This window comes from Pipistrellus hanaki (assembly GCF_964339955.1).
Source record: "Pipistrellus hanaki genome assembly, chromosome: 1".
In the NCBI taxonomy this organism is placed as follows: domain Eukaryota; kingdom Metazoa; phylum Chordata; class Mammalia; order Chiroptera; family Vespertilionidae; genus Pipistrellus; species Pipistrellus hanaki.
In genome coordinates, this window is record NC_140503.1 from 47729143 (window position 1) to 47755149 (window position 26007).

At 35.5% G+C, this 26007-nt stretch overlaps 1 protein-coding gene across 4 annotated transcripts; it reads left to right on the forward strand.

The window, feature by feature from the left end:
- Positions 1–2422: 2422 nt before the first annotated feature.
- On the forward strand, positions 2423–25474 carry BNIP2 (BCL2 interacting protein 2). 4 transcript variants are annotated; one of them, XM_084874563.1, is made up of 11 exons: positions 2423–2653; positions 7235–7341; positions 8652–8719; positions 9141–9317; positions 10979–11155; positions 14682–14784; positions 15401–15532; positions 16646–16732; positions 16853–16951; positions 18215–18250; positions 20907–25474. In XM_084874563.1, the coding sequence occupies exons 2-11, from the start codon at positions 7292–7294 to the stop codon at positions 20956–20958; spliced, it is 981 nt and encodes a 326-aa protein (XP_084730689.1). In that variant the 5' UTR covers positions 2423–2653; positions 7235–7291; the 3' UTR covers positions 20959–25474. The 4 variants fall into 4 exon arrangements, 3 of the variants coding, with proteins under 3 accessions (XP_084730689.1, XP_084730691.1, XP_084730690.1); XM_084874564.1 differs by lacking the exon at positions 18215–18250 and having other exon boundaries at positions 2425–2653; XM_084874565.1 differs by lacking the exons at positions 16853–16951; positions 18215–18250 and having other exon boundaries at positions 2424–2653.
- The last annotated feature ends 533 nt before the right edge of the window (positions 25475–26007 follow it).

The window sequence follows — 26007 nt, forward strand, 5'->3', positions numbered from 1 at the left end:
TTCAATTATAGAAGATAAATAAATACCAGGTCCTTCACTTGGTTGCTGGGGGTCGTGGCAGGCCTGCAAACCACCACAGGCCCCTTGCCCAGCCACCCCACAAACCAAGGGAGCCCCTACCCTGATCTGGGACACCCTTCAGGGCAAACCAGCCAGCTCCCACCCGTGCACCAGGCCTCTAGCCTACCGTAGCTAATAGAAGAGTAATATGCAAATTGGCCATCACTCCAACACACAAAATTGTTGCCCCCATGTGGACACAAGATGGGTGCCACAAGATGGCCTGAAAAACTTTGTTTTCAGGACATATAAAATAATTACAAAATTTGTATTATTAACCAGTTAATAGCTAATTAATCCACATTATTATCCAGTTAATAGTTAATCAAAACTATTAACCAGCTAATAATTAATCTGCATTTTTAACAATCAATAGTTAATCCACATTTTAACCTATTAATAATTAATCTGCATTATTAACCAATTAATAGTCTGTACTATTAACTGGTTAATAATCTGCATTTTAATTGGTCAATACTTAATCTGCATTATTAACTTTGTAATCAAAGAAAGCACAATAATTTTAAGAGAAACATCACAAGTGCTTTATTCAAAGTAATGTCCATAACTAGCTACACATTTCCCCCATCTTTCAGGTAATTTGTGAATACTGTCCCAATAGAATTTTCCTTGTTTTGAGGCAAACCATTCAGAGACCCAATTTTCCACTTTGTACTTTTTGAATTGCTGCTCAGGAAGTGCATGTGCCATCAATCTGAACTCATGGTAATCTGAGAGAGCAATACAACAAAATAGCATACATATCAAATTGTATATATATCAGAATATGTGTAACTCCATCTATTGAAAAAAATCCGCATTATTAACCAGTACACCTCGTATATGTAAGTTTCTAATATTTCAACTATAAGTACAGATAATTCATGAAATGGGGATAAGACGAAGAGTAGAAGGCCTTATTCAAAACCAAAGACAACACTGATTAAGCTTATTAAACAATAAAGTTACTGAAAAGAAAAACTACGGATTGTGAAATTATTGTATATGGTTTCAAATTATTTCCTGCCACCATGTGGAGAATACTATTCATTGCAGGATTGAAATAAGCAAAATCTGGAACCATGAAAAGTCTATAAATGCAGATGAAGTTATAGGAGCATGCCCAAGAAGTTGTTTAATTAAAACTGTTCATCATTTGATCAGTTTTGTTTCCTCTGCCAGCTATTTAACAAAATTTCTAGAATAGAAGGATAATAATAATACCTAACACATATATGATTACAATATACCAAGTACTGTTCTCATATACAGGGTAGCTAAAGTAAGTTTATAGTTATGAGTGTGCAAGACAGTTTATTCTTGCATTATTATTTATTATTGTATTATTTGCCATACGAACAACTGAAAACCTACTTTTGTTCATATAAGTAATTATTATCTCCCTCCCCGATCCCATCCCCACCCCATTTTAGACAGAGAGTTTAACCACCTACCAACAGTGAGTAAATGTTAAAACAGTGAGTAAATGTTAAAAGAGCTGCATTTGGGATCAATGATTTAAATTTTTGAGCTTTTCAGTTATTCTATGCCCCACCACTCCCTAACGCTTTGCCCAAATAATAGACTGCTGGGCCTTTGTAGGGATTTAGTGATCTTTCTGAGAGGGATTATGATGTTCTCCAAACTAATCCTATTTCCTTGAAGTTGTAGGGCAGGTTTGCTACTCAAAGAATGATCCATAGACCTGGACCCTTTAGAGGACTGTTTGTTACTTGTCTGCGGCAAGAATAGTACAGAAATTGAGAGTAAGCATTTAGGAAGCCTTTATGGAAATTAAACATGTAATTGAAGGGTACTGGCTCTACTGGTAAAATGTTTATCTTATTTTTATCTTACCAAAGCAAATCCACAACTAATTGAAAATGTGTTTTTTTTAAAAAGAATAAATCGATCGCTTCCTGCATTACACTTTGAGAATTTACTGTTTTAAGGCTGTTCACCCTCGAATTTTACCAAACTCTGGATCCTTCTGAGGGCTAGTTCCCCAGAATGAGGCCTCAGATACTTTTCTTCCCTTCATTTTATCCATTTCATAATATAGAGTTATAGTTGCGATCAATAATGCCAACATAAAGACTATAAAGATGGCTCTTGGGGACGTTGGGCTGCGTCCCAGCGCAGGTCAAGGTTGCGCCTACAGCCCGGAAGGGCCGCACAAAAGGTGCCCCGCCGGCCCGGCCTTAAGACAGAGCAGCCGCGCGGCGCATGCGCAGGGTATCTCCCTGAGGCCTGAGAGGGGAGGGGGCGGGACTCGGGGGTTTCACCAGAATGCCACGCCTGCGCCTGCGCCCCCGCCCGCGCCTGCGCCTCCGCCTCCACCGCCTCCACCGGGCGCGGCGCCTGCGGGAAGGTCGGCGGGTAGTCACTTCCGCCGGGGCTGCCCTCTGCATCCGGGTCAGCTACGCCGCTGCCGCTACCGCTGCATCAGTGGCCGGGGTCCTGGGCTCCAGTCTACGCTGCGGTCCGAGGGGAGCGGGCTCCGCTCGGCGCTACCTTCTGCGACCTGGCCGTCAGCCCCACGTCGCCGGCCTGGAGGGGCGAAGAAGACGAGGGGGCCAAGGCTTCCTCCGGGGTGAGCGCGGCCCGGGTAGGGTGGGCTGGGCATGGAGGGTCCGCGCTGGGAACATGCGTGGGGGCGAGCGTCCGAGGGTCGCGTGCCCCCGGAGGGCCAGAGAGAGGAAGCCCGGAGGGCCGCCCTTTGGGGGGGGGGGGGGCGGTTTGCCAGAGAACCTGCCCGCCGGCGCTTCCCGGATCCCGCCCCGCGGCGGCCCCCGCCCTTGGCTCGGCTCCTGTTTGCTTTTGCCATCCTTGCACCTCCACTCCCTTTTCCGTTTGTGGGGTTGTGCACCGGCTGGAACTTCCCCCCTTCCAGGGCGCCCCCCACCCCACCTCCTTGCACACACCCCGGTCTGAGACCGGAGACTGGGCCACGTCGGTCCCCTATTTGTGGCCAGCCTCGTCCCGGCGCAGAACAAAGAAACTTAAACTTCTGGTGTGCCTCCTACCTTCGGAGAGGAAACACGGAAGCGGCGTCTGTAATCGGAGCTTTAATAGACCTTCCTACTTGAAAAGACGGGTGTCTGCGTGCATCCGGACGCTATCGTTTGCCTAGATATCTGGGGGGAAATGGTTTTGGTGTCCTGGGTGCATTTGATGCCCCTGGAGATCTAGGTCAGCTCATGTTAAATGAAAACTTTATTTGGTTCTATGGCGTTGCTTCGAAACTTCCCTTGTCTATTCCGGGAACTCTTTCTTTTTTTTTTTTTTTTTTTTCCTGCCAAGAGCCATTTGGATATTTATAACGTCATTCGAGGGCCACACAAAGTTGTCAACTTAAAAATTAGCCAGCTATATCTGGTTATACATTTAATTAACTCCCCCCTAATGCCTTGGCAGGGTCAGGCCCAAAGATTTCCCCAGCCAGACGTTCCTCACCCCCGGAGGTGGTCATAGCGCCTTCTACATAGTTGAAGTGTGTGATTGCATTTTTCATCCTCACCTTTTTATTTATTTATTATTATTAAGAGCTTTATTTCGCTTACTGCTTAACTTCTTAATTTTTAAAATTAAATGTATTCTTTCTCTGATAGTTTGAGATTTGCAGTTTGTAAATGGTAAGATGCCTCAAAATTGTAACTGAAGCTACCCAGTTTAGTTACCCTGCAGACTATATTCTTGATGATCTTTGAAGCTAAGTGTAACCTGGCATTACAGGCTTATTCTGTATAAAGTTGCCAGTGAACTGGAGACACTGCTGTGTTAGAGACAGTGTAGGTCTGGGAACCAGGATGTAGAGTCATTTGCCTCATATATATGATAAAAATCTAGGATAATAACACCAGTGTTTCATACCTCACAAAATTGTTGGTTGGGACGTATGAAATGATGAATGTACAAGTGGTTAGTAAATGTAAAAAGCACTCTTTGGGAAAGCAGTTGTGTTCATTCCATCAGGAGTAGTAATGCTGGTAGAAGGAGCAGTGAGGAAGGAAGGCGTTTAAGAAAGGAAGTAGTATATTTAGCCAGATCTGATAAATTAACCTTGTCTGGCGGTGGATTGAAAGATGTCTTGTTAATCTTACCTTCTGTAAAGCCGAATACTAGCATAATATGATGATAGTAATATTCCAAAATTATAATATTTGTAACTATAGGAAAGTATTAGAGATCAGTAATTAGACTTTAATTCTTTTAAAGGTCTCAGCATGTGTGTTTTATAATTGGGATAATTATCTTTTGCTTTATTTTTACAATTTTAAGAAAGGCCAGCACCATTATAATTTTTCTTAAATTTTGTGTTAACATTTCTGGTAGAGTATCTCATTTTATTCTTTGTTTTAATGGACTTATAATTGATATAGATCATATTAGTTTCCGGTGTACATGACTTGATATTTGTATATATTGTGAAATGTTCACCACAATTAAATCTAGTTAATATCCATCACCACACACAGTTACAAAAAATGTTTTCTTGTGCTGAGAACTCTTAAGATCTACTCTCATAGCAACTTTCAGATATATAATAGAGTATTGTATATTAATTGTAGTCACCATGCTGTACATTACACCCCCAGATTTATTTTATAACTAGAAATTTGTGCTTTTTGGCCCCCTTCACTCATTTTGCCCACCATCCCATTTCCATCAATCTGTTCTCTGTATCTGTGAGCTCAGTTTTTTTTAAAGCTCTATTTCTTTTTTCTTTTTTAAAATATATTTTATTTATTTTTTTACAGAGAGGAAGGGAGAGAGATAGAGAGTTAGAAACATCGATGAGAGTCATCAATCAGCTGCCTCTTGCACACCCCCTAATGGGGATGTGCCCGCAACCAAGGTACATGCCCTTGACTGGAATCGAACCCGGGACCCTTCAGTCCGCAGTCCGTCTCTCTATCCACTGAGCCAAACCAGTTTTGGCTGTGAGCTCAGTTTTAATTTTTTGTTTTTGTGTTGCTTTTTAGATTTCCACATGTAGGTGAGGTCATACAGTTTTTGTCCTTCACTTAGCATAGTGCCCTCGAGGTCCATCAATTTTGTTGTAAATTGCAAGATCTTTTATGTGCTGAATAATATCCGAGTGTTTGTGTTTGTGTGTGTATACACGTGTACATTCACATATACACATACCACATTTTACCCATTCATCCATTAATGAGCACTTAAGTGGTATCCATATTTGGCTATTATAAATAATCCTGCAATAAATATGGAAATGCACATGTCTTTTTGAAACAGTAGATTTTATTTTCTTGGGCTAAATACCCAAAAATGGAAATGCTGATTCATATAGTGGTTCTACTTTTAATTTTTTAAGGAACCTTTATACTGTTTTCCAGGTAGCTGTACCAATTTACATTCTCACCAACAGTGTACAAGGATTCTTTTTTCTCTACGTCCTCCCCAGGACTTGTTATTTCTTGTCTTTTTTGTACTAGTCACTCTTACAGGTGTGATGTGACATTGTGTCATTTCATTCTAAAAAACCTATATGGCCAAAACCAGTTTGGCTCAGTGGATAGAGCATCGGCCTGTGGACTGAAAGGTCCCAGGTTCAATTCCGGTCGGGGGCATGTACCTTGGTTGCAGGCACATCCCCAGTGGGGGTTGTGCAGAAGGCAGCTGATCAATGATTCTCTCTCATCGATGTTTCTAACTCTCTATCCCTCTCTCTTCCTCTCTGAAAAAAAAAAAAAAAAATCAATAAAATAATATATATATTTTTTAAAACTATTATTAAAAATAAAAAACCTATATGACCTTGCTTTCAAGGAAGCAATGATAAGAAAGCATATAGGATTTTTCCAGGAGTGCTTGGTGATCTTCATAAACACATAGGATGACCTACATTATTTTCCTGTAATGCTAACTGTGTTGCCAAACTCATAGGAAAAGTGAACATAAATATTTAGAATGAATCCCTTTCATTTAAATGAGGAAGTGAAAAGCTTGCCTGGGCATTTCCTTCTGCCAACTGTAATTGATTTCCGCAAAGATGTGGTTACTAGTACCTATTCCAGCAGCAATGTTAAACTACATAATAGTAAAGTTACCATGTAAAATTATGATTCAGACAGTTCTAAATATGATCTTAATATTTAATTTTTGTTTATCTCTATGACCTCCACTCATAGCCAGCAAAAGTAATGAAATGCCACCACTACCATAATTGTGTTGAGAAGTCAGGTTATTCTTGTTGCTTTGGGTTATTTTATTTTTACTTTTTAAAACATATTTTTATTGATTTCACAGAAGAAGGGAGAGGGAGAGAGAAAGAGAGAAACATCAATGATGACAGAGAATCATTGACCTGTTGGCTGCCTCCTGCATGCCCCCTACTCGGGATGAGCCTGCAACCTGGGCATATGCCCTTGACTGGAATCGAACCCAGGACCCTTCAGTCTGCAGTCCAGTGGTCTATCCACTGAGTCAAACCAACTAGGGCTGCATTGGGTTATTTTAACAAATAGTTTCTTAAAGTATTATTTCCTCATTCCTTTTTCCCCTCATTCTAATTTACAAAAATGGGAAGCAGCCAGTTAACACCTAAATCAGCAATATCCTTCAGTATTTGTGCTTATATTGCTCCTTTCTTGTTTATTTCCTGTTATTAGAGCTGCTGATAAAGTGCTTCCAAGAACAGTACTCTCTCAATTGTTTCAACTGTTTTTATCTACCTACTGTACTTTTCCTCCTAAAGTTTGTGACAAAATGTTTAAGAGTGAATATATCCTTCTCTTTCCTCCCCAAACTAGCCACGTTTATATGCTCTGCTATATTAACATCACAAGATTCAATATGACATTCAAGTAAAAATTGAATGAATTGGCTAAGAGAGCTGAAATACTCAGGCTCTCTGTATTTAGAAGGCTGTTTTCTAATGATACAATTGTTCAAGGAGTAACAAACCTGAAAGACACAGTTTGTCTTCTAGACTCACAACCTGGGACACATGCATTTTTGCAACTAAAAACATATATGAAAATATATATATACTCTGATTTTAAATGGTAGTTGTAATCCAGTAAATTGATTTTATGACCAGACCATTGAGCTAAAGCTAGAGGTGTGAGCTAAAATATAAGATTATTGTACCTTTTCAGCCAATAAAAAGTAAAATGACAAGTTGTTATAAATTTTTCTCTTTTCACAGGACATTGGCTCTCTGGATTATCAGGAATTTGTAGTTGACATTGAGTCCAAGCTGAGGATGGAAGGTGTAGAACTTAAAGAAGAATGGCAAGATGAAGATTTTCCAATGTGAGCAGTGCTTATAAATGAAAATAAATGTAGAAAACTTCAAATTTATTCTGATGTCACCTACTAAATGATTATTGAGCCGAAACCCGTTTGGCTCAATGGATAGAGTGTCCATCGGCCTGTGGACTGAAAGGTCCCGGGTTCTCCGGTCAAGGGCATGTATAATACCTTGGTTGCGGGCACATGCCCAGTAGGGGGTGTGCAAGAGGCAGCTGATCCGAAGATTCTCTCTCATCGATGTTTCCAACTCTCTATTCTTCTCTCTTCCTCTCTGTGAAAAAATCAATAAAATATATTAATAAAAAATATTTTAAAAAATGATTATTGGGCCAGTTGTTCTGCTTTTAATCTTTTAAAAAATATATTAAATAAATAAGCCAGGCTTTCCCAGATCATGTGACTGGCTACCTTGACAGATTTGCATTTGTATTTACATTTGTATTGGCACCAATAGAGTTGTTAGAAAAAGAGCAGAGACAAACTTTTTCTTTTCCAGTTTTATTGAGAAATAATTGACATACTAAGTTTAAGACAGACAGCATGATGGTTTGCAGATCTTATGTTTAAATGATGTTTCCATGCCATCCTGGTTAGAAAATCAATCCAGTACATAGTAAGGTTCCTTAGCAGTTTAAAGGGACGGGTGAGACTGGGTCATACTGAGTCATTGCATAGTACATGATAATAATAGTAATGTGAAAATGCTAGTACTCAAAGCAATTACCAAATAGTAATGTGAAAATGCTAGTACTCAAAGCATCATAATAATTTAGTTTCATCATACATTGTATCATATATCATGTTAAATTCATACATTTCAATTATATTTGTTTGGTAGGTTTATAATTTTTATAGTTGTATTTAAGGGCAGTAACATAAGGAATGTATACTTTTGTAAGTCAACTCTGACAATCTGGAAATATTTTCTTTAAAAGTGTTTTATAAAGTCAATTTTCTACATAATTGTTTTTATAACCTTTTTTTCTTTTTAATCTTCACCTGAGGATTTTTTTCCATTTATTTTTAGAGAGCATGGGAAGGAAGGGGGGAGACAGAGAGAAACATCAAGTGAGAGAGACACATCAATTAGTTGCCTTCCACACGAGCCCCAACCGGGGCTGGGGATGGAACCTGCAATCCAGGTATGCCCTTGACCGGAATCAAACATAGGAACGTTCAGTCCGAGGGCCAATGCTCTATCCACTGAGCCTCACCAACTAGGGCTTTAAGCTATTTTTAATAGAACTTGGGACTTGAAAAAATATATATTTTTTTAATTTCTTACTTAAAAGTATGTCTTTGTCTTCTAGACCATTACCAGAAGATGATAGTATCGAAGCAGATATATTAGCTGTAACTGAACCAGAGGACCAGCCTGGTAAGAACTTGACACTTTTAGTTTCAGTAAAGCGATAGAGTGTGCTATTTTTGAACACGTTTCTTTGTCAAGGAAAAAATATACTTGGTGTTTGTTTCATCATAGGGGACAAAAGGTAAGTTGAATGTTGAGGAAAGAATTTTTGGAATACTTTGGAGGTTTTTGGAAATTTCTACACTAAAGGGATGAGAGTAGATCACTTTTAGTAGTAGAGGTGACTGTGAGATCTGCCTTTATTTAAAAAGATGTGTCTTTGCTGGGATATACCATCTTGCCATGACGTAGAAACAGCCATGATCAAAATCTAAAGTTGTAAATTAGTGCTTTGAGATTAAGTTTAATTTTATTTTTCCTCAGGATGAAGTGATGGACATTTAAACAATCCTTCTAATACATCTTTCGCTTGCTTTACCCATTCCAGGCTCACTAGAAGTTAATGGAAATAAAGTAAGAAAGAAACTAATGGCTCCAGACATTAGCCTGACCCTGGATCCTAGTGATGGCTCTGTGTTGTCAGATGATTTGGATGAAAGTGGGGAGATTGACTTAGATGGCTTAGATACACCATCAGAGAATAGTAATGAATTTGAGTGGGAAGGTAAATATTTCGTTGTTTTTATCTCACTTTTATTAATGAATGTTTGTCTTTATATACATGCGTGTTTTTTGTAATGGCATTCTCATAGGATAATTGGAAAAACTTAAAACTTGACAGTTAAAATTAATGATTAAGAGATTTTTATTGAAATATGTTATTTTTTATAAAGTTATTTTTTCCTCTTTTTTACTAAAGTATGAAATTTTGCTAACACTGAATAGTCTCAAAGCTTTCAAACTATTTTTAGTAGATTACACAGGTGGCTTTTTTTTTTCTTCCCCTCAATTGCTATGAAATTACATTTTTTACATGGTCGCTCCCAAAACATTGCTTGATAATTATGGCATATTCTTATGTCCACTAAAAAAAAAAAAAAAAAAAAAAGCTTTGAAGAGACATAATTTAGGAGATGTGCTAAAAGTAGTTAAGGGTTTGCAGAGAGAGATTCCTAAAGGGAGTTTTTTGAGAATGATTAAAAAAAAAAAATAGGTTTGCTGATATTGCTGCACTTTATAAATAACCAGCTTGAATTAATGTATACTCTAGCTTCAGTTTTATATTCCTCTCATTTGTTATTTGAAATTCAAAGGAATTTGCATGTGTTTTGCTTCGCATGCTTTCTTTAATTAGATAATTGTTGGCTATAGTGTCTTTGTATTAATAATTTATAGGTATATACTATCTTTAAAATTATTTTTACTTCAAAGCAGTATTTAGCACTAAGTATATTATCTACAGTGAAGGTTAAGTTCCTTGATGTGCTATACCTTTTGTTCCTTTTTTCTTCCCTGTTTATTGGTTCAGTAAGCAGTCCAGTAAGAAGCAATATTTTATAAAGATACTGAAATAGTTTTCTGCCTATGTGTTTGTTTCTTCTTTCTTTAATGCATCTCTAGTCATTTCCTGGAAGGATATTTTCCGTTAACTGCTTTATCTTGGAAACAAACAACTAACATGCAGTAGGTTTCCCCTCCCCACATCTTTTGGTAAGGACTATGATACTACAATTTTGAAAATCATTACAGCATTAAAAATCATCTAAAATACAATCTTGAAATATAAATTACACCTAATCATTGGTGCTTATGCTTTGTCTAATGTCAATTTAAAATACACTTTTGCATGTAAACTTAAGAATATTATCAATAAATTTCTGCTTTAAAAAACTGATCAAATGAGCAGTAATCATTGACTAGTTAACCACTTTCTACTGGTATAATGTTTGGGGAATAATTTTGTGCTCAATAACAACAAAAAATGATTGGCTCCCAGATAATTAAGTAACCTATAGTGTTGATAACTGTCAAGGACAGTCTTGTTATAAACAGAATCTGGAAAGGCATTGTAGGGCCATTGTACTAAGATTTCGGTGTCTGTATGAACTATCTTTTCTGAACTTACATATATACCTTGTACTGTGATTAGTGCTTTCTGAATTAGGCAATACAAACAAAAGAAAAAGACATGATTTCCAAAAGCATAAAATGACTTCATCTGAAGAGCAAGACTTTCCTTCTATTATGAAAGAAATATTTAATATTCCACATAAGTGTAATGAAAAAGTCTCCAAACATTCTAATTAGATAGCAGAGTGGTTAACATGCAATTTTGTTTTGTGATGTAAGTAACATTTGGAATTCAAAAACCTTTTATTTTGACAGATGATCTTCCAAAACCCAAAACTACTGAAGTTATTAGGAAAGACTCAATTACCGAATACACAGCAGAGGAGGAAAAAGAAGATGGACGACGCTGGCGTATGTTCAGAATTGGAGAACAGGACCACAGAGTTGATATGAAGGCCATTGAACCCTATAAAAAAGTTATCAGTCATGGAGGTAAGAGTTACCTAAGATGGTTCAGATTTTTTAATGCAACATCAGAAACCTAATTGCTTAAAGAAACTCTCCCTTAAGATATTATATAATTTTGAAAAAAAATAATAAATATTTATCATGTCATTTTAGTAACATAACAGGTTTGAACTAAAAGAATAAAGCCAACATTTAAAAATCATTAATGCATGCACTGTAGTAAGTTCAAAAGTTATAAGAATATGCAATGAAAATTCTCCCTCCCACCCTCTCCCTTTTACACCATTCCCAAAACTGAGACTTTCTCCCCTTTGTATCCATTTATAATTTATATGCAGTGAAATGTTCTAAACCATTTTTGTAGCATTTACAAATTTTTTTCCAGCTTCATTGAGATATAATGGACATATAAGTTTAAGATGTATAGTTTGTTGATATGATACACTTGTATATTGTAAAGTGATCACCACCATAGCCTTAGCTAACACCTGCATCAGATTACATAATTAATATTTCTTTTTTGTGGTAAGAACATTTTGAAATATTAGCAGCTTTCAAATACATAACACAATTACTAACTGTTGTCACCATGCTATACATTAGATCTTCAGAACTTACTCATTTTCTCACTGGAAATTTGTACTCTTTGACACATCTCCCCTTCTCCCACAGCCCATAGTAACCACCATTCTAGTTTTTTTTTTCTGAGATTGAGTTTTTTTTAGATTCCACATATAAGTACTATCATATTTGTTTTTATTCTGTCTGACTTATTTCACTTAAAAATGTTCTAATCTTCAGTGTACAGTTCAATGAGTTTTGACAAATGCCCATATAACCATATATACCCCTATACCCCACACCCCTAGACATATAGGCCATTTTCATACTCCCTTCCAACGATTACCTCTCCAGTAACCACTATTCTAATGTCTGCCCCCTGGTTAGTTGTACCTGTTAATAGAATTTCTTGTGACTGGAGTCATATGGTGTACAGTCTTTGATCTACTTCTTTTGTTCAGCATAATGTTTTTGAGTTTCATCCATGTAGTTGCATGCATCCATAGTTTATTTCTTACTGCTAAGTGGCTTTCTCTTGCATGAATAAGCCACAGTTTGCTTATCTGTTCTTCTTTTGATGGACATGTTAGTTTCAAATTTGAGCTATAATTATTAAAACTGCCATGAACATTCTTATACAGTCTTTTGTGGATATAAGTAAAACCTGGCTTTTTAAAGTATGATTCTTAATTTACCTTAAAACCCTGAACAAGTCTTAGCTGATTGGCTCAGTGGATAGAGCATCTGCCTGCACACTGAAGGATCCTGGGTTTGATTCTGGTCAAGGGCACATGCCAGGGTTGTGGGCTCAGTCTCCAGTGGAGGGCATGCAGGAGGCAGCCAATCCACGATTCTCATCATTGATGTTGCTACTACCTGTCTTTCCCCTCTCTCTTCCTCTCTGAAATCAATAAAAATGTATCTAAAAAAAAAAAAAACAACAACAACCCTGAACAAATCATTCATCTTTACTACAAAGTAGAAAACCAGTTCATTCCACATTTTTATGTAGGTTCTATTTTACATATTTACATATATATAAAAATATAAGGCTTTTTGTCCCTTCCCCTAAGAAATTTATAAGTCAAATAGGTAAAGCAAATAGTATCAAGACAATTATAATTTGTCAGTCTGTCTTTGCTGTATATAGAAGTTTACCTCAGCATTGTGCAAATAGTGCTAGAATGTTAGTGCTAGCCAAAATGCAACTCACTCTGTAGAGCATGTCATGTTACCTGAAATCCTCCTAATGCAGGCAGGGAGCCACATAGGTCAAGCTGATAGGTTTTTATCACATAGAATTATTTCCACTTAATGTATTCTCCATCAAAGGCTCCCCCTTGCTTATTTGTATAGTCTTCATTCATCTGAGAGCAAATCACTTGAATATTTGCAGTTACATTATCCTGCCTAATTTAATCTTACTCAGATGAAGAAGAAAAAAAAACTCACCACAGGATAATCTGTATCAGGAAGTCCGCAGACATATTAATTCAGATAGTTCATAGGAAGCAGGTTGTGAGACCTAGCTCATGGCTTAAACACCATATTTTTCAGAAATAATACTTTATTTTTCTTACAGGAAATAATTAGGGTTATTGTATCCTACTGAACTTATCATTATATTTGTGACATGTATTAAGAAAGATAAAGTTTTAATGCATTTGAAATGTTCAAATCTTTTTAGTGCATGTTTGTAAACAATAGAAAAGAAAGTTAAAGCAAAACTATTATTGGATACACTTAATATCTAGAGATTACAATTCAAAAAATATACATTTTAGCTCTGTTTTTCTAGAATTATGTCAGAGATGTGATGTTTTCTTAGGTATTAATACCCTAAAATCTTCAAAACATTAGACAATGTTGAACGTAACTCTTTTTTATTTATTTATTTTGTTTTTGTTTTTTACATTCTCACCCAAGGATATTTTTCCATTGATTTTTTAAAATATATTTTATTTATTTCTTACAGAGAGGAAGGAGAGGAATAGAAAGTCAGAAACATCAATGAGAGAGAAACATTGATCAGCTGCCTCCTGCACAACCCCCCCACCGGGGATGTGCCCGCAACCCAGGTACATGTCCTTGACCGGAATCGAACCTGGGACCCTTCATTCCGCAGGCTAATACTCTATCCACTGAGCCAAACCGGTTTTGGCTCCATTGGTTTTTAAAGTGCATGGAAGAGAGAGGGAAAGACAGAAATATTGATATGAAAGGAACACATCGATTGGTTGCCTCCTGCATGAGCCCTGACCAGGGCCCAGGCTGGGGAGAAGCCTGCAACTGAGGTACATGCCCTTGACTGGAATCAAACCCGGGACCCTTCGGTCCACAGGCTGACGCTCAAACCAGCTGGGGTGAGCATAACTCTTTTTTTAAAAAGCATCCACTTTATCTCAGTTGCTATGGCTCAGTGGGATGCGCGTCATCCCGGGTACCAGGAGGTTGCTGGTTCAATTCCCAGTCAGGGCACACGCCATGGTTGCAGGTTCAGTCCCCAGTACAGGGCCTGCAGGAGGCAACTGGTCAATGTTTATCTCTTCAATGTTTCTATCTCACTCTCCCTTCCTCTCTCTGAAATCAATAAAAACATATATATTTTTTAAAAACTTAAAAAGAAAATAAAGTACCCACTCTAAGCTAAGTTGCATAAGGATGTTTTATTGCAGATCTTGTCCTATGTGTCTGCTTGGATTACATGGTTATTTTTGTTAACTTGTTAAAACAAGTCTGGCTTTCTGATTATGCTGGTTTAAGTGGGTTTCTGTTTTTTATGCCCACGCTTTCCTCTTCAAATGTTATTGTTGTCTTTTTGACAAGAGGGTATTTAAAGATCTAAAAAAAAACAAAAAAAAAACACAACTTTTTTATCCAAAATGTTGTGGAAGGTAAACCACTTATACTCTAACAACCACACAGATGTCCTCTGAAAAATCTTCAGAGTAAAATCATGCTGGTGATTTTATCTTTGGTTTCTTTTCAGGATATTATGGGGATGGATTAAATGCCATTGTTGTGTTTGCTGTCTGTTTTATGCCTGAAAGTGGTCAACCTAACTATAGATACCTGATGGACAATCTCTTTAAGTATGTATATCTTCACAAAAATGTTTAGACAAAATTCCGAGTTAATTTGATGTCCAATTTAAGGAAGTGAAGTTTAGCTGGGTAAAAATTATAAATATCCCAAGTCTGGTTGTTTTTAAGTACTTATTCTTTAGCATTACAAAACTATTTTGTTTTTTAACTTATCTGAAAAAAATTTATTATTTTAAAACTGGAAGGAATATTTCAGATGATCTGTTCCAGCTTCTCTATTTTATCGTTGAGGACACTTTGAGGGTAAAGAAGTGACTTTTTTATTTCAAAATTACATGTGACTAAATTATATTTAGTCCTGAAAAACCAAATATAACTAAGCTGGCTCAATTCTATTATATTTCCACAAAGTCATTCTTTTTCTCCAATTAGTGCAGTTTTTTAAAAATTTTGTTGTGGAAAGTTTAAAACATATACAAAAGTAAAGAGCAGTGTATTGAATATTTTAAAAATAAACTGAAGATAACTTTAAAAAAATAATTATACTAACATTAAAAACTTTAATTGTTTTTTCTATCATTGAAGAAAAGGAAGGGAATTGTAATTTGGATAACCTAGTTTGGTTCACAAAACTGTTACTTAAGGGTTTAATTTGCTTTTACAGGTATGTTATTGGCACTTTGGAACTATTAGTAGCAGAAAACTACATGATAGTTTATTTAAATGGTGCAACAACTCGAAGGAAGATGCCTAGTCTGGGATGGCTCAGGAAATGCTATCAGCAAATTGATAGAAGGTACTATAAATACAAGTTGAAAGCTAGTCTGAATAATTTTTATAATGGCCTTATTAGATTATTTTCTGTTGGCACTTAAAGGCCATGTATACACTTCCTAAATTGCATTTATTAATTTCATAGAAAGTTTCCAATTTTTTCAATACAGTATTTTTAAATGTTATGAAAGAAGTTAGTTTTGATCTGTTTAATAAAGAATAACTTTAATTCCTTAAAACAGATTTATATAACACCTCTTTATTTCTCTTTATACCATGTTGAACATATTCTAGTAATTTACATTTTTGGGAAAGGATGGAGAACTTCGTACATTTTCTATTTTATTACATTCTAAGTTTTGCCTAACTTACATTAGCATATTTTATGTTACAGTGCTTATTTAGCTGTAATCCTTCTTTGGAATGAGCTCTAGAAGTGCATTCTACCCATGCTAATGGAAGGAACTTTGTTCCTCTAATTGGTTTGATTTGACCATAAATAATTCGAGCTAGTTTAATCAACTCAGACCCACTAATAGGTGTCTTTTCATACCTAACCATGACATGGACTAGTTTTTGTAATTTCAAAAAATATTCATAACGATCACTTTATTTAGGTGCGAAATATGTGTGATAGAAGATATTTGGTCATTTTAAATTGTCTAGAATAATGCCTTTCATTTCTAATAAAAATTTTAGGCTTTGTGAGAATGCATGAGATCTAAATTATGCTGCCCATTACTGTGGTGCTCTCCATCCCCAGCTTTTTGCTTGCACAGTGCCTTTCATGGTGTTGAGGAAATTAGTACCAGTTTCTCCCCAGTCCTAAAAAATGTGAACAGTTTACTTCTGTATTCAGTATTAGCCTCTACCCTTGGGTGGCAGAGTCCTGAAGACAAGTGGTATACATAAACGTAGCCAAATGAAGTAAAGTTTATTTCATACCAGCAGTATGGACCATCACAGTTCATGAGTGATTATCTTGTATTTAAAGGAATATCACATCTAAATGAGAACACTTAAGTGAGGGATTTTCAATTAATTTTTGTTTAAACTTTCATATATTTGCTGATGGCTTAACTTCTAACATTAGAATTTGTAAAGCTTGTTAAATTTTTCTTTTTTTTAACTCCAGGTTACGGAAAAACCTAAAATCTCTAATCATCGTACATCCCTCTTGGTTTATCAGAACACTTCTGGCTGTTACAAGACCGTTTATTAGGTAATTTTTTGAATGCCGTTGACATTTTTAAAAAGCAGGAACACAAACTCCTTGTATGAATTTCTTGTCAGTGCTGTTGGTCAGAAATATTAAGGTAATTATTTTTATTTTTTTCCATAGCTCAAAATTCAGCCAAAAAATTAGATACGTCTTTAATTTGGCAGAACTAGCGGAACTTGTCCCCATGGAATATGTTGGCATACCTGAATGCATAAAACAGTATGTTTTGTTTTGTTTTTTCTTTAATTGTATTGGATCTTTATATTTTGATGTGCAAGAGGTAAATATTTTTAATACTCATTTTTTCTCATTTCATAGATTGTAAGTATTTTGTAACTTCTCTTGTTTTTGTAACAAAATAAGAGAAGAACAAGCTAGCCCTGGCCAGTGTTGCTTAGCAGTTAAAAGTGTTGGCCCGAGCATTGAAGGGTCTCCAGTACGATTCAAGGTCCAGGACACATACCTGGGTTTACCTGTGTTGCCATTCAGTCCCCATCCTCAGTCAGGGTGGGTGCAAAAGGCAACCAACCAGTTGATCTCTCTCTCTCTCTCTCTCTCTCTCTCTCTCTCTCTCTCTCTCTCTCTCTCTCCTCTCTCTCTCTCTCTCTCTCTCTCTCTCTCTCCTCTCTCTCTCTCTCTCTCCCCTCTCCCCTCTCCCCTCTCCCCTCTCCCCTCTCCCCTCTCCCCTCACCCCTCTCCCCTCTCCCCTCTCCCCTCACCCCTCACCCCTCACCCCTCTCCCCTCTCCCCCCTCCCCCCTCCCCCCTCCTCCCTCACCCCCCTCCTCCCCCCTCCTCCCTCCTCCCTCCTCCCTCCTCTCTCCCTCCCTTCCACTCTCTAAAAATCAGTAGGAAAAAATATCGTTTGTTGAGGATTAACAAAAAAGAAGAAGCCATTTCCCAGCACCTTTCCCATAATTCACCATTTTCTTAAGTCTGTCAGTTGAGGAAATAGGAAGAATTATTTCTGGTTATGATTAATTTATATTTGTAAAGACTGGCTTACAGTCTAAGAAATGATTTTCTGATTGGTCAGTGCTAAAGAACATTCTCCAAATTTGGGCATGCTGCTCTCCTAATTTGAGTAAAAGCTTGTCATGACATTGAATAATATTACTAGAGAAACAAAATGTTATTTATATCAGCATAGCCTTAATACTTTCCAGTGACTAGGATTTACTCTGTTTACCAAATTAACTTTTATCTAACTTTTAAAAGGTCTTGGTAGAGGCTTTTAATGTAAAGTACTTGAGTATCACGGTGCTATAATGTAGAAAAAGTATCGATTCTGTTAATCTGAGATTTTAGTCTGTTGAATGTGTCAAAGCCAGAATTCTTAAGTCACGTGTGATTGTCTATATTTACTGTATTAATTTTTTTTTTTTACCTGCAAACCTAAATGGTTTTATTTTAAGTTCCTTTTTTGAGTTTTTGCTTATCTTTATAACATGTGTATTTACTCAAATAACTTTTCCCTACCAAGGTATGAAGAAGAAAAGTTAAAAAAGAAACAAAAAAGGTATATGCACACCTTGACTGGGTTGCATCTAGACTAGTCCATTTGCATTGCACAGACTAACTCTTCCTTACTGGTTGGTTAGCTTGCAGACAAAGATAATAGCATTTGTAAATATAAGCACACCCCAGAATGTAAATGCAGAGTGAATCCAAAGTTCCTGATGCTGCCTGTGGCTTGGATTTACTCTGTTTTAACAGCATATTTATTGCCAATTAGTAATTAAAGGTCACAGCCTGTGCTCCCTCCTTTTGGGTATAAATCTGTGCTCCCTCCTTTTGGGTATAAATACTAGTAAACCAGAGGAATTACTAAGAATACAATTTGAAAAATCAATTATTTTTAATATTTTATCATTTTTACCATACTTTTTTAATCTGTAACTTGTGTTTTCAAATTATTTATGCACTTTTTAAAGAAGTTATTTTACTTTTCTGGGGTTAATAATTATATTTAAAATGCACATATTCTTTGGCTAACCAACATTGATTTCTTTGTATGCTTAAATGGCCTGCTAACCAGTCAGATTCTACATGTGATAAAATATCTAAAAGATCAATGTACCATTTAATAGTTAAAACACCCTGCTTTCCATCTTAAATTTAATTTTGAATACTTCTGCTTTGAGCATAACAAACTATTATCTATTAATACGTTGGCATAGAAGATGAAAGGCAGGGGTATAAAACAGCTACATTTTATATAGTAATTTTTAAAAGTGTAGGATTTGGGTCTAACTTGTTAATGGACTTAAAATATTGATAATTAAATTAGAGATGCAGTTTAATGCAAACTTTCTTAAGAGTTAAGGTGAGAGATTTATGTAGTTATCATTTTGACCATTCTAAAAAACCAATTGTAAGTAACTGGAACTTGAACATTCTTAACTTGGGACATGCTTTGTCTCTGTTGATGAGCAAAAATTCAGTTGACCTCTGAAATAATAGCTTTATGTTAAAATAATAGCTTTATATTTCTATATGACACTTTAGTTTATCAAATAGTTTAACAGAGATATGGACAGTGATATTTAGATCTTGCTAATTTCTCGTTCCTTTCTAGGCATTGGTATACATTTGCTAGATAAGGGGCTGAAATTAAAAATCTGTAATTGTAGAGTATTTTGAAGCCAGCTGCTTCATGGATTTCAAAATGAATTGCCTTTATTGATGAAATCTGTATTGTACATTTTTACCAAATTCTTAGTATTTAGTTATCAGATTTAGGCATCAGAAAAACGAAGTGGAACTGTACTTTTTATTTAAATGTATTTTTGGAACCTAACACTACTATTTTATCTTATTGGTTGTGGGTTTTTTATTATGTTCTTTTTTTTTTTTTTTTTTTTTACTTTTGTTTAATCTTAATAGAATCATTATAGGCACTTCTTAGTTTTTATTTAAAGCTTAACCTTAAAAAATTCATAAATCCATGTTAGCTTGAAAATGATAATATTCAAGTTTTAAAAATAGAGGGGCATGTTTTTTAAAACCAAAAGTTATCAGTCTAAATGTGGGGTAGCTTACTTTAAGTGAAATCTCTGTGATGAGTGAGTACTGATGAAAAGGACAGTACAAAACTGAGCGGTGAAGTACAGTCAAGCGTCACATAACGATCAGGAGGGATGTGTCCTGAGAAATGTGTCATTAGGCTATTTTGTCATTGTGTGGACATCCACAAACCTAGGAGGTACAGCCTACTGCACATCTAGGCTGTATGGTATGGCCTATTGCTTCTAGGCTATAAACCTGTACAGCATATTGCTGTACTGATACGGAACATACTAGGCAGTTGTAACACAATGGTAAGTGCTTGTTTTTGTCTCAATAATTCCAAACATACCGCGTTTCCCCGAAAATAAGACATCCTCCGAAAATAAGACCTAGCGAATGGAAAAATAAGACATCCCCTGAAAATAAGATCTAGCGCATCTTTGGGAGCAAAAATTAATATAAGACACTGTCTTATTTTCGGGGAAACAGGGTAGAAAAGGTACGGTAAAAATATAGTGTAAAAGATAAAAATGGTACACCTGTACAGGTCAGCTGTCATGAACAGAGCTTGCAGGACTGGAAGTGAGTGAGTAGTGAGTGAATGTGAAGGTCTAGGACATGACTGTCTCATGTGTGGTATGGCCTTACAGTGTCACTAGGCAATAGGAATTTTTAGCTCCACTACAATCTTGTGGGACGATTGTCATATATGTGGTCCATCCTTTACTGAAACATCGTTACCTGGCGCATGACTGTAGTGGCATTTTAATATACCACTTAACAAAATCATCTTTAAAAGAATTGTTTTTCCTACCACTCGCTTTTCACTTAGATCCCTGCCCCAGCTATGTTACAATCCAACATTTCTCTATGCACTGTTGTAAAGTTCAGTAATTTGAACTTTTAATAAAGGTTATGTGCATTTGTACGTAAGTATTTATAATTTTTAAAGAAACAACAGTTAGGTTTCTTGTCAGTATTCTCTTGACTTTAAAAATTATCTTTCTTTATTGGGAAAGTGTTTGGTAACCTTTTCACTGTGTCTGCTTCTTGGCAAAGCTTTGTTTTTAACAGAATAATTCTATGCTAAAAGTAATCATTATTTTTAAGAAGAAAATTATTCAGTTGCTAGTGTTTTATTATCTATATTGTTTTTCATTAAACAGAGTTGATCAAGAGCTTAATGGAAAACAAGATGAACCAAAAAGTGAACAGTAAGTTTGGCATCTAGTCCAAACAAGACTGAAGAATGTGCTGATGAAGCAGTGCTCTTTTTTGCATTTATAATGCATTTACTGGCCCTGATTTTTATGAAACCTGTTACAAAATCGACTTGACTTTTTCTCAATGGACTTTTGTATAAGGAACTGTTCACTACTGTTTTGGTTTGCAAATCTCTTGAATTTAGCTCTTTACTAGCTAATGATATTGTAGTCATTTTATATTTTATATTGCTTAAAGCAGAGAACCACACTTTATATAAAGTGGTTTTTGCATTTGTTTATTGAATGATGCGTCTTCTTCAGTAAAATATTTATATGCCTAATTGGTCAAGGAAAGAGATAATATATATTTTTATGTTTTGACGATATTTTTTAATGTATACCTGTCTTTTGGAAGAATATGCAGATAAATAAGACCATGGTTTTGTAAAGTGCATGTTAGAATTTTTGTGTTTTATAAATGCTAACTACATTTCGTGGGTAACTTAAAAAAGAAGTGGCTCATAGGGATAGGGACTATTAAACTGGTTCTCATGAATACCCAAAGGTCATGCATATAATCTAAGTAGATTAGGACCATCCTAAGCTTTTTAAATCACTTAACATATATTGTTCCTTAATTCAGAAGCACAATTATAAGTGTAATGCACACTTTTTCCTTTTTAAATTTAAAGACAACTTTAAAAGCCAGTTTTAGAACTGGAAAATTTAAGAGGCTAAGAATTGAGGTTTGTACATATATGTATATATGGGACATTTTATTTTCTGGCCAAAAGACAGACCTTTATAAAAATCTTAGATTTGTTCACTAATGTGAAATAAGCTGTGTCCAGGGTATCACTGTTATGAATTTGTGTGGGTGCAGTGTACTATTCAGAGAACATGATGAGTTATTCACTGTCACTACTTTTTTATGGAAAACAGGAGCTGCTTTTTTAATTGCTCCCAATGTGGGCACTTTATCAAAATACTTCCATATCAGTTATTTGGGCTTAGTAAGTAGTCAGATACAGTGTATTTTCACATTTCCTATAAGTTAAGCTATTTTCTAAATCTTAGAGCATCATTGTATTATACTGTTTTGGATGACTCATTTGATATAGCATATAACTCCTCGGTTAATTTGGTAAATACCTTGTCTCTACATTGAAATCAATTGTACTTAAGCCTCCAAAAAGAACAAATTTACCCACAAAGTCATCCTAAAAGAGCCGATAGGTCTACTGTTCTGTCATATACTTGTGTGACACAGACATTTGGTAAATTCCTAATTTGAGGTCACATCACATTCTAGTCCTTCTTATAAGGTAATTTACAGGAGTGTCCTGGAGTGGCATAATTGAAGTGGATGAGAGCTAAACTTTAAAGATTTATTCCATCCTGGACTGAAGACACGTGGCTTTTACCATTTCCACTTTCAGTATAAAGTTCCTGTTACAAAATGCAATTTTTCTTTACTTTTTGTCCTCTTCAGTCATAAACTTGCATGCTAACTTAAGTCCAAGTAAGGGGGATGCTGGAGGATTCCCAGGATGAGATGGCCCTCAGTTGCCTCCTGACAACTTGGATCCAGCAGCTATAGGCAGATCCCAAACTAATGTCACTAGAGTGTAAAATCAAACCCTTATTACTTGCTCAAGTGTTAGAAACACTTTGTACTAAAACACCAAATTAACATTAATTTAGGTATTCCTTCTGACTTCACTATATAAGGATTATGAATAAAGAATAACATTGAATTTAATTGTGATTAGAGTCTATATTTGTAAAGTGCTTTACGTAACCTTTTATCTATTAATGTTCATCTGGCTCAAAATGGACTGAGCTTTATTAAAATGGGTAGTTTTCCTCCACATCAAGTACCCAGTTCAGTTTCAACTTTATTGTGTTTATTGACTTTTCCTTTTGTAATCATTGTTTCTAACTACAGATACAGCTTGTTACAAAAATGATGTGTTCTTTAAATAATTTTTAAAAGTAGAATTAGCCTGTATTCTATTAGAACATTAAGATTCAGAGGGTACAGTGATAACACTGGAATGTAACAAAAGGGATGTGCTGTGAATCACTAGATTCAAAGGATACCTGCTCTAACTAACCTACACCTTAACGGAATCTGGTATAGGGACATGCCCCATAATAAATGTTTCAAAATTTTAAGACTTAAGTAGGTTAGCATAAAAGCATTTATTAAATTTGTAATTTGTAGCTTTGTTAACATTTCCCCCAAAGCACTCAATTTTAATTCTACACTGCTGACCGAGATCAAAGTATAATACATATATTATTTTAACTTTCTGCTGGGGTCATGGATCTAACTTAACTGGTTTAATTTGATGAATCTTTTACTTTTTGTGTGATACTTGGGCTCTGAGTGCCTTTTTTTAGTCAGTAGTTTCTCATATAAAGTAATTTGTGTTCTACTTGGTTATATTCCTAAGTACCATCAACGGAAGATGCTATATTGACCCCATAGTTTAAGCTTAATAGTCCCTAACTCTGGAAATCAGGGGATAGGTAATAAAGAAATGTGATTCTAAGTAGAGCCCAGCAGGTAGTTGGAAAAGATAACCAAACAAGGAAGTAAAAGAAAGCTATGAAGGGGTAAAGAGTTAGCTGTTATCTAAGGTGCCACTGAATGTGTTCCTGTTACAGGAAGAACTGGTAGCTGTTGGTATCATTTTGAGTATCCAGCAGGAAAATGCGAAGGGGGAAAAGCTGATAATACTCATAATGATAAATCATATTTTCTTCTGCTATTTCCCTTCATACAGAAGCAAGTTTGAACAAAGAGGGTCAGCAATTTATAGTGTGCAAGTTAAAGTTTAGGACTAGGTTATTTATCATATGTCATGGTTGGTAAATATTAATATAGTCTTCCAAAATAGACATCACTATTTAGTAACTGCACTGAATACTGAAATCTGCTGATTGACAAGTATATTTTGTTAGATAGGAATTCTTCAACTGTAATTCCAGAATTTAAAACAGTAAGAGGTCTGGTTTTTGATAGAGACTTTGTAAATGGCTCTTTAGTGTTGCTATTTAGCTGTTTTTATATGAATGCTCAGGGAATTTGAAAGTGATTTAATGCAAGCAGTGGCTTTTTAGATTTCTTCAATTGATAGGTAAATTAGCATTAGGATAAGTCAGAACAGGCAGTTTGCTAATGAGATTGGTAAGGTTGTATATAATGTGACAGCAGCTTCATTCCCTTTTCCTGAGTCATATGGAAAATTGCTAATATGGTTCAACCAGAAGGGAGGAGGGGTTAGGCTAAAAATAAGAGATTGCTACCCCATTTTTTGTTTTCATGCCTATATTTTCCCCTTCATATTCAGATTTTTGAGAATGGATTATCTCAGAAGGATGGGTAGAGGAATTACTGTATTTACAGTAATAGACCAAATCTATTAGATTTTATCTTGTCATAGGGAATAGGAATTATGTAATTTGAGCTGCTGAGAGAGTCAAGAATTTAGGCTTGCATAGGAAAGTCAGCAGGATAGGGAAGTGTAGGAGACCCCCTACTCAATGTTCCAAGAACAGAATTACCCACTGGCCTTTAACTCTCCTCTTCCTGTCCCAAGATTCTGAAAGAATCTGAGTTAGACCAATGGTGAGTCCCTGTAATGCAATTTTCCTTTAAAGTTCTAAATAGTAATTGAAAATAAGGTAATGTGTTGAGCAGTAAAAAGTGGCACTAAAATTTGAACAGAACTGTAACTGTTGTATATGACAGTTACTTAATTTCTTACGTTTTGAGAACTACTTTAAAAAATGCTACAAAAAGTTCACATGAAGCACTTAATAAATCAAACACCAGATGAAAATCAAGGTTTAATGCTTTCAAACTGAAGAATTCCAGTAAGCTGCCCATTTCAGATAGCTGTCTGATTCTGTCTTATAAGACATTCTACAAGAAGCTAAGACATTTGCATTTTAAAAGTTTGTTTCAATTTTTTTTTTTTTTTTGATAAGGAGGAACTTGGAAAACATAAATTAGCTACTCCACTGCACTTTTTGTATATGAACTTTCTAAAGTTTGCCCCTTACACAGTTTATTTACATACACCTAGCTAGTAAATATTGGTGCTGTTCAAGGCCACTAACTTGCATAGCCCTTGGGGCATTCAAATAGAACAAAATTCAGGGTTTGTTCAATACTAACACACTTTGATAAGTATTTCAAAAATTCAAATATTTTTCTTATCATTGGTTCACATGTTGCCATTTAAACTAAATTAATGTACTGTGATCATTTTACTACCGTTCAGATGCTTTTGCCTAGCTTAGTGCTTTTATTTTTTACAGTGTTTGAGAAATTCAGTTCTGATTGATGGTTGTGTGTGAAAGATGTTTATGTGGTCCCTGTTAGAAATACTAGGGTTGGTATTGATTTACTAAGGAGATGTAATATTTTGTTTAGGAATACAGTCACTTGTGTCCTGATCTGTTGCACATCGTATTTTTGCAACGTTAATGAATTTAAATAAATTAATTGGAAAGTTTGTTTTTGTCTCATTTTATCACATTTTTTCCGTCTTCCATTATGCTACTGGATTTTTACACTGAGTTATCTTGTCTTTCAAATCATTTTAGACCGTTACTTTTTATTCTTTTCCTAATATAATCTGGTGCTGCTTCATATTTATTGTCCAGGGTGGTGCTTTTAATTTTAATACTAACTTTTTTGTTTGTTTATTAAGTAAATTCCCAGATTTTGTTAAAATTCTTAAGATCTTTTATAAATATTGACAAGATCTGATTAAATTGAATTCTGAGTGGGTATTATAATTCTGTAAGGAAGGGTTTTTTTATTTTATTTTTCAATTACAGTTTGCATCCAACATTATTTTGTGTTAGTTTCAGGTGGTTATAGTATAGTGGTTAGACAATCATCTATTTTACAAATTGTTCCCCCATTAAATGTTAACTATAACCAAACTTTGTGTTTCATAGCTTAGAATTTTTTCGGTTAGTGGACAGTCCAACGATGAACTCAGTTCAGTAAGTGGCTGAAAACATGGTACAAATGACAACC

What these genes read in the sequence shown, in the direction of transcription:
- BNIP2 (XM_084874563.1), top strand. Translation starts at nt 7,292, where the DNA reads ATGGAAGGTGTAGAACTTAAAGAAGAATGGCAAGATGAAGATTTTCCA. An exon ending in CAAGATGAAGATTTTCCAAT is followed by an intron (nt 7,342 to 8,651) that starts GTGAGCAGTGCT and finishes TTTGTCTTCTAG; the next exon opens with ACCATTACCAGAAGATGATA. An exon ending in CTGATGGACAATCTCTTTAA is followed by an intron (nt 14,785 to 15,400) that starts GTATGTATATCT and finishes TTGCTTTTACAG; the next exon opens with GTATGTTATTGGCACTTTGG.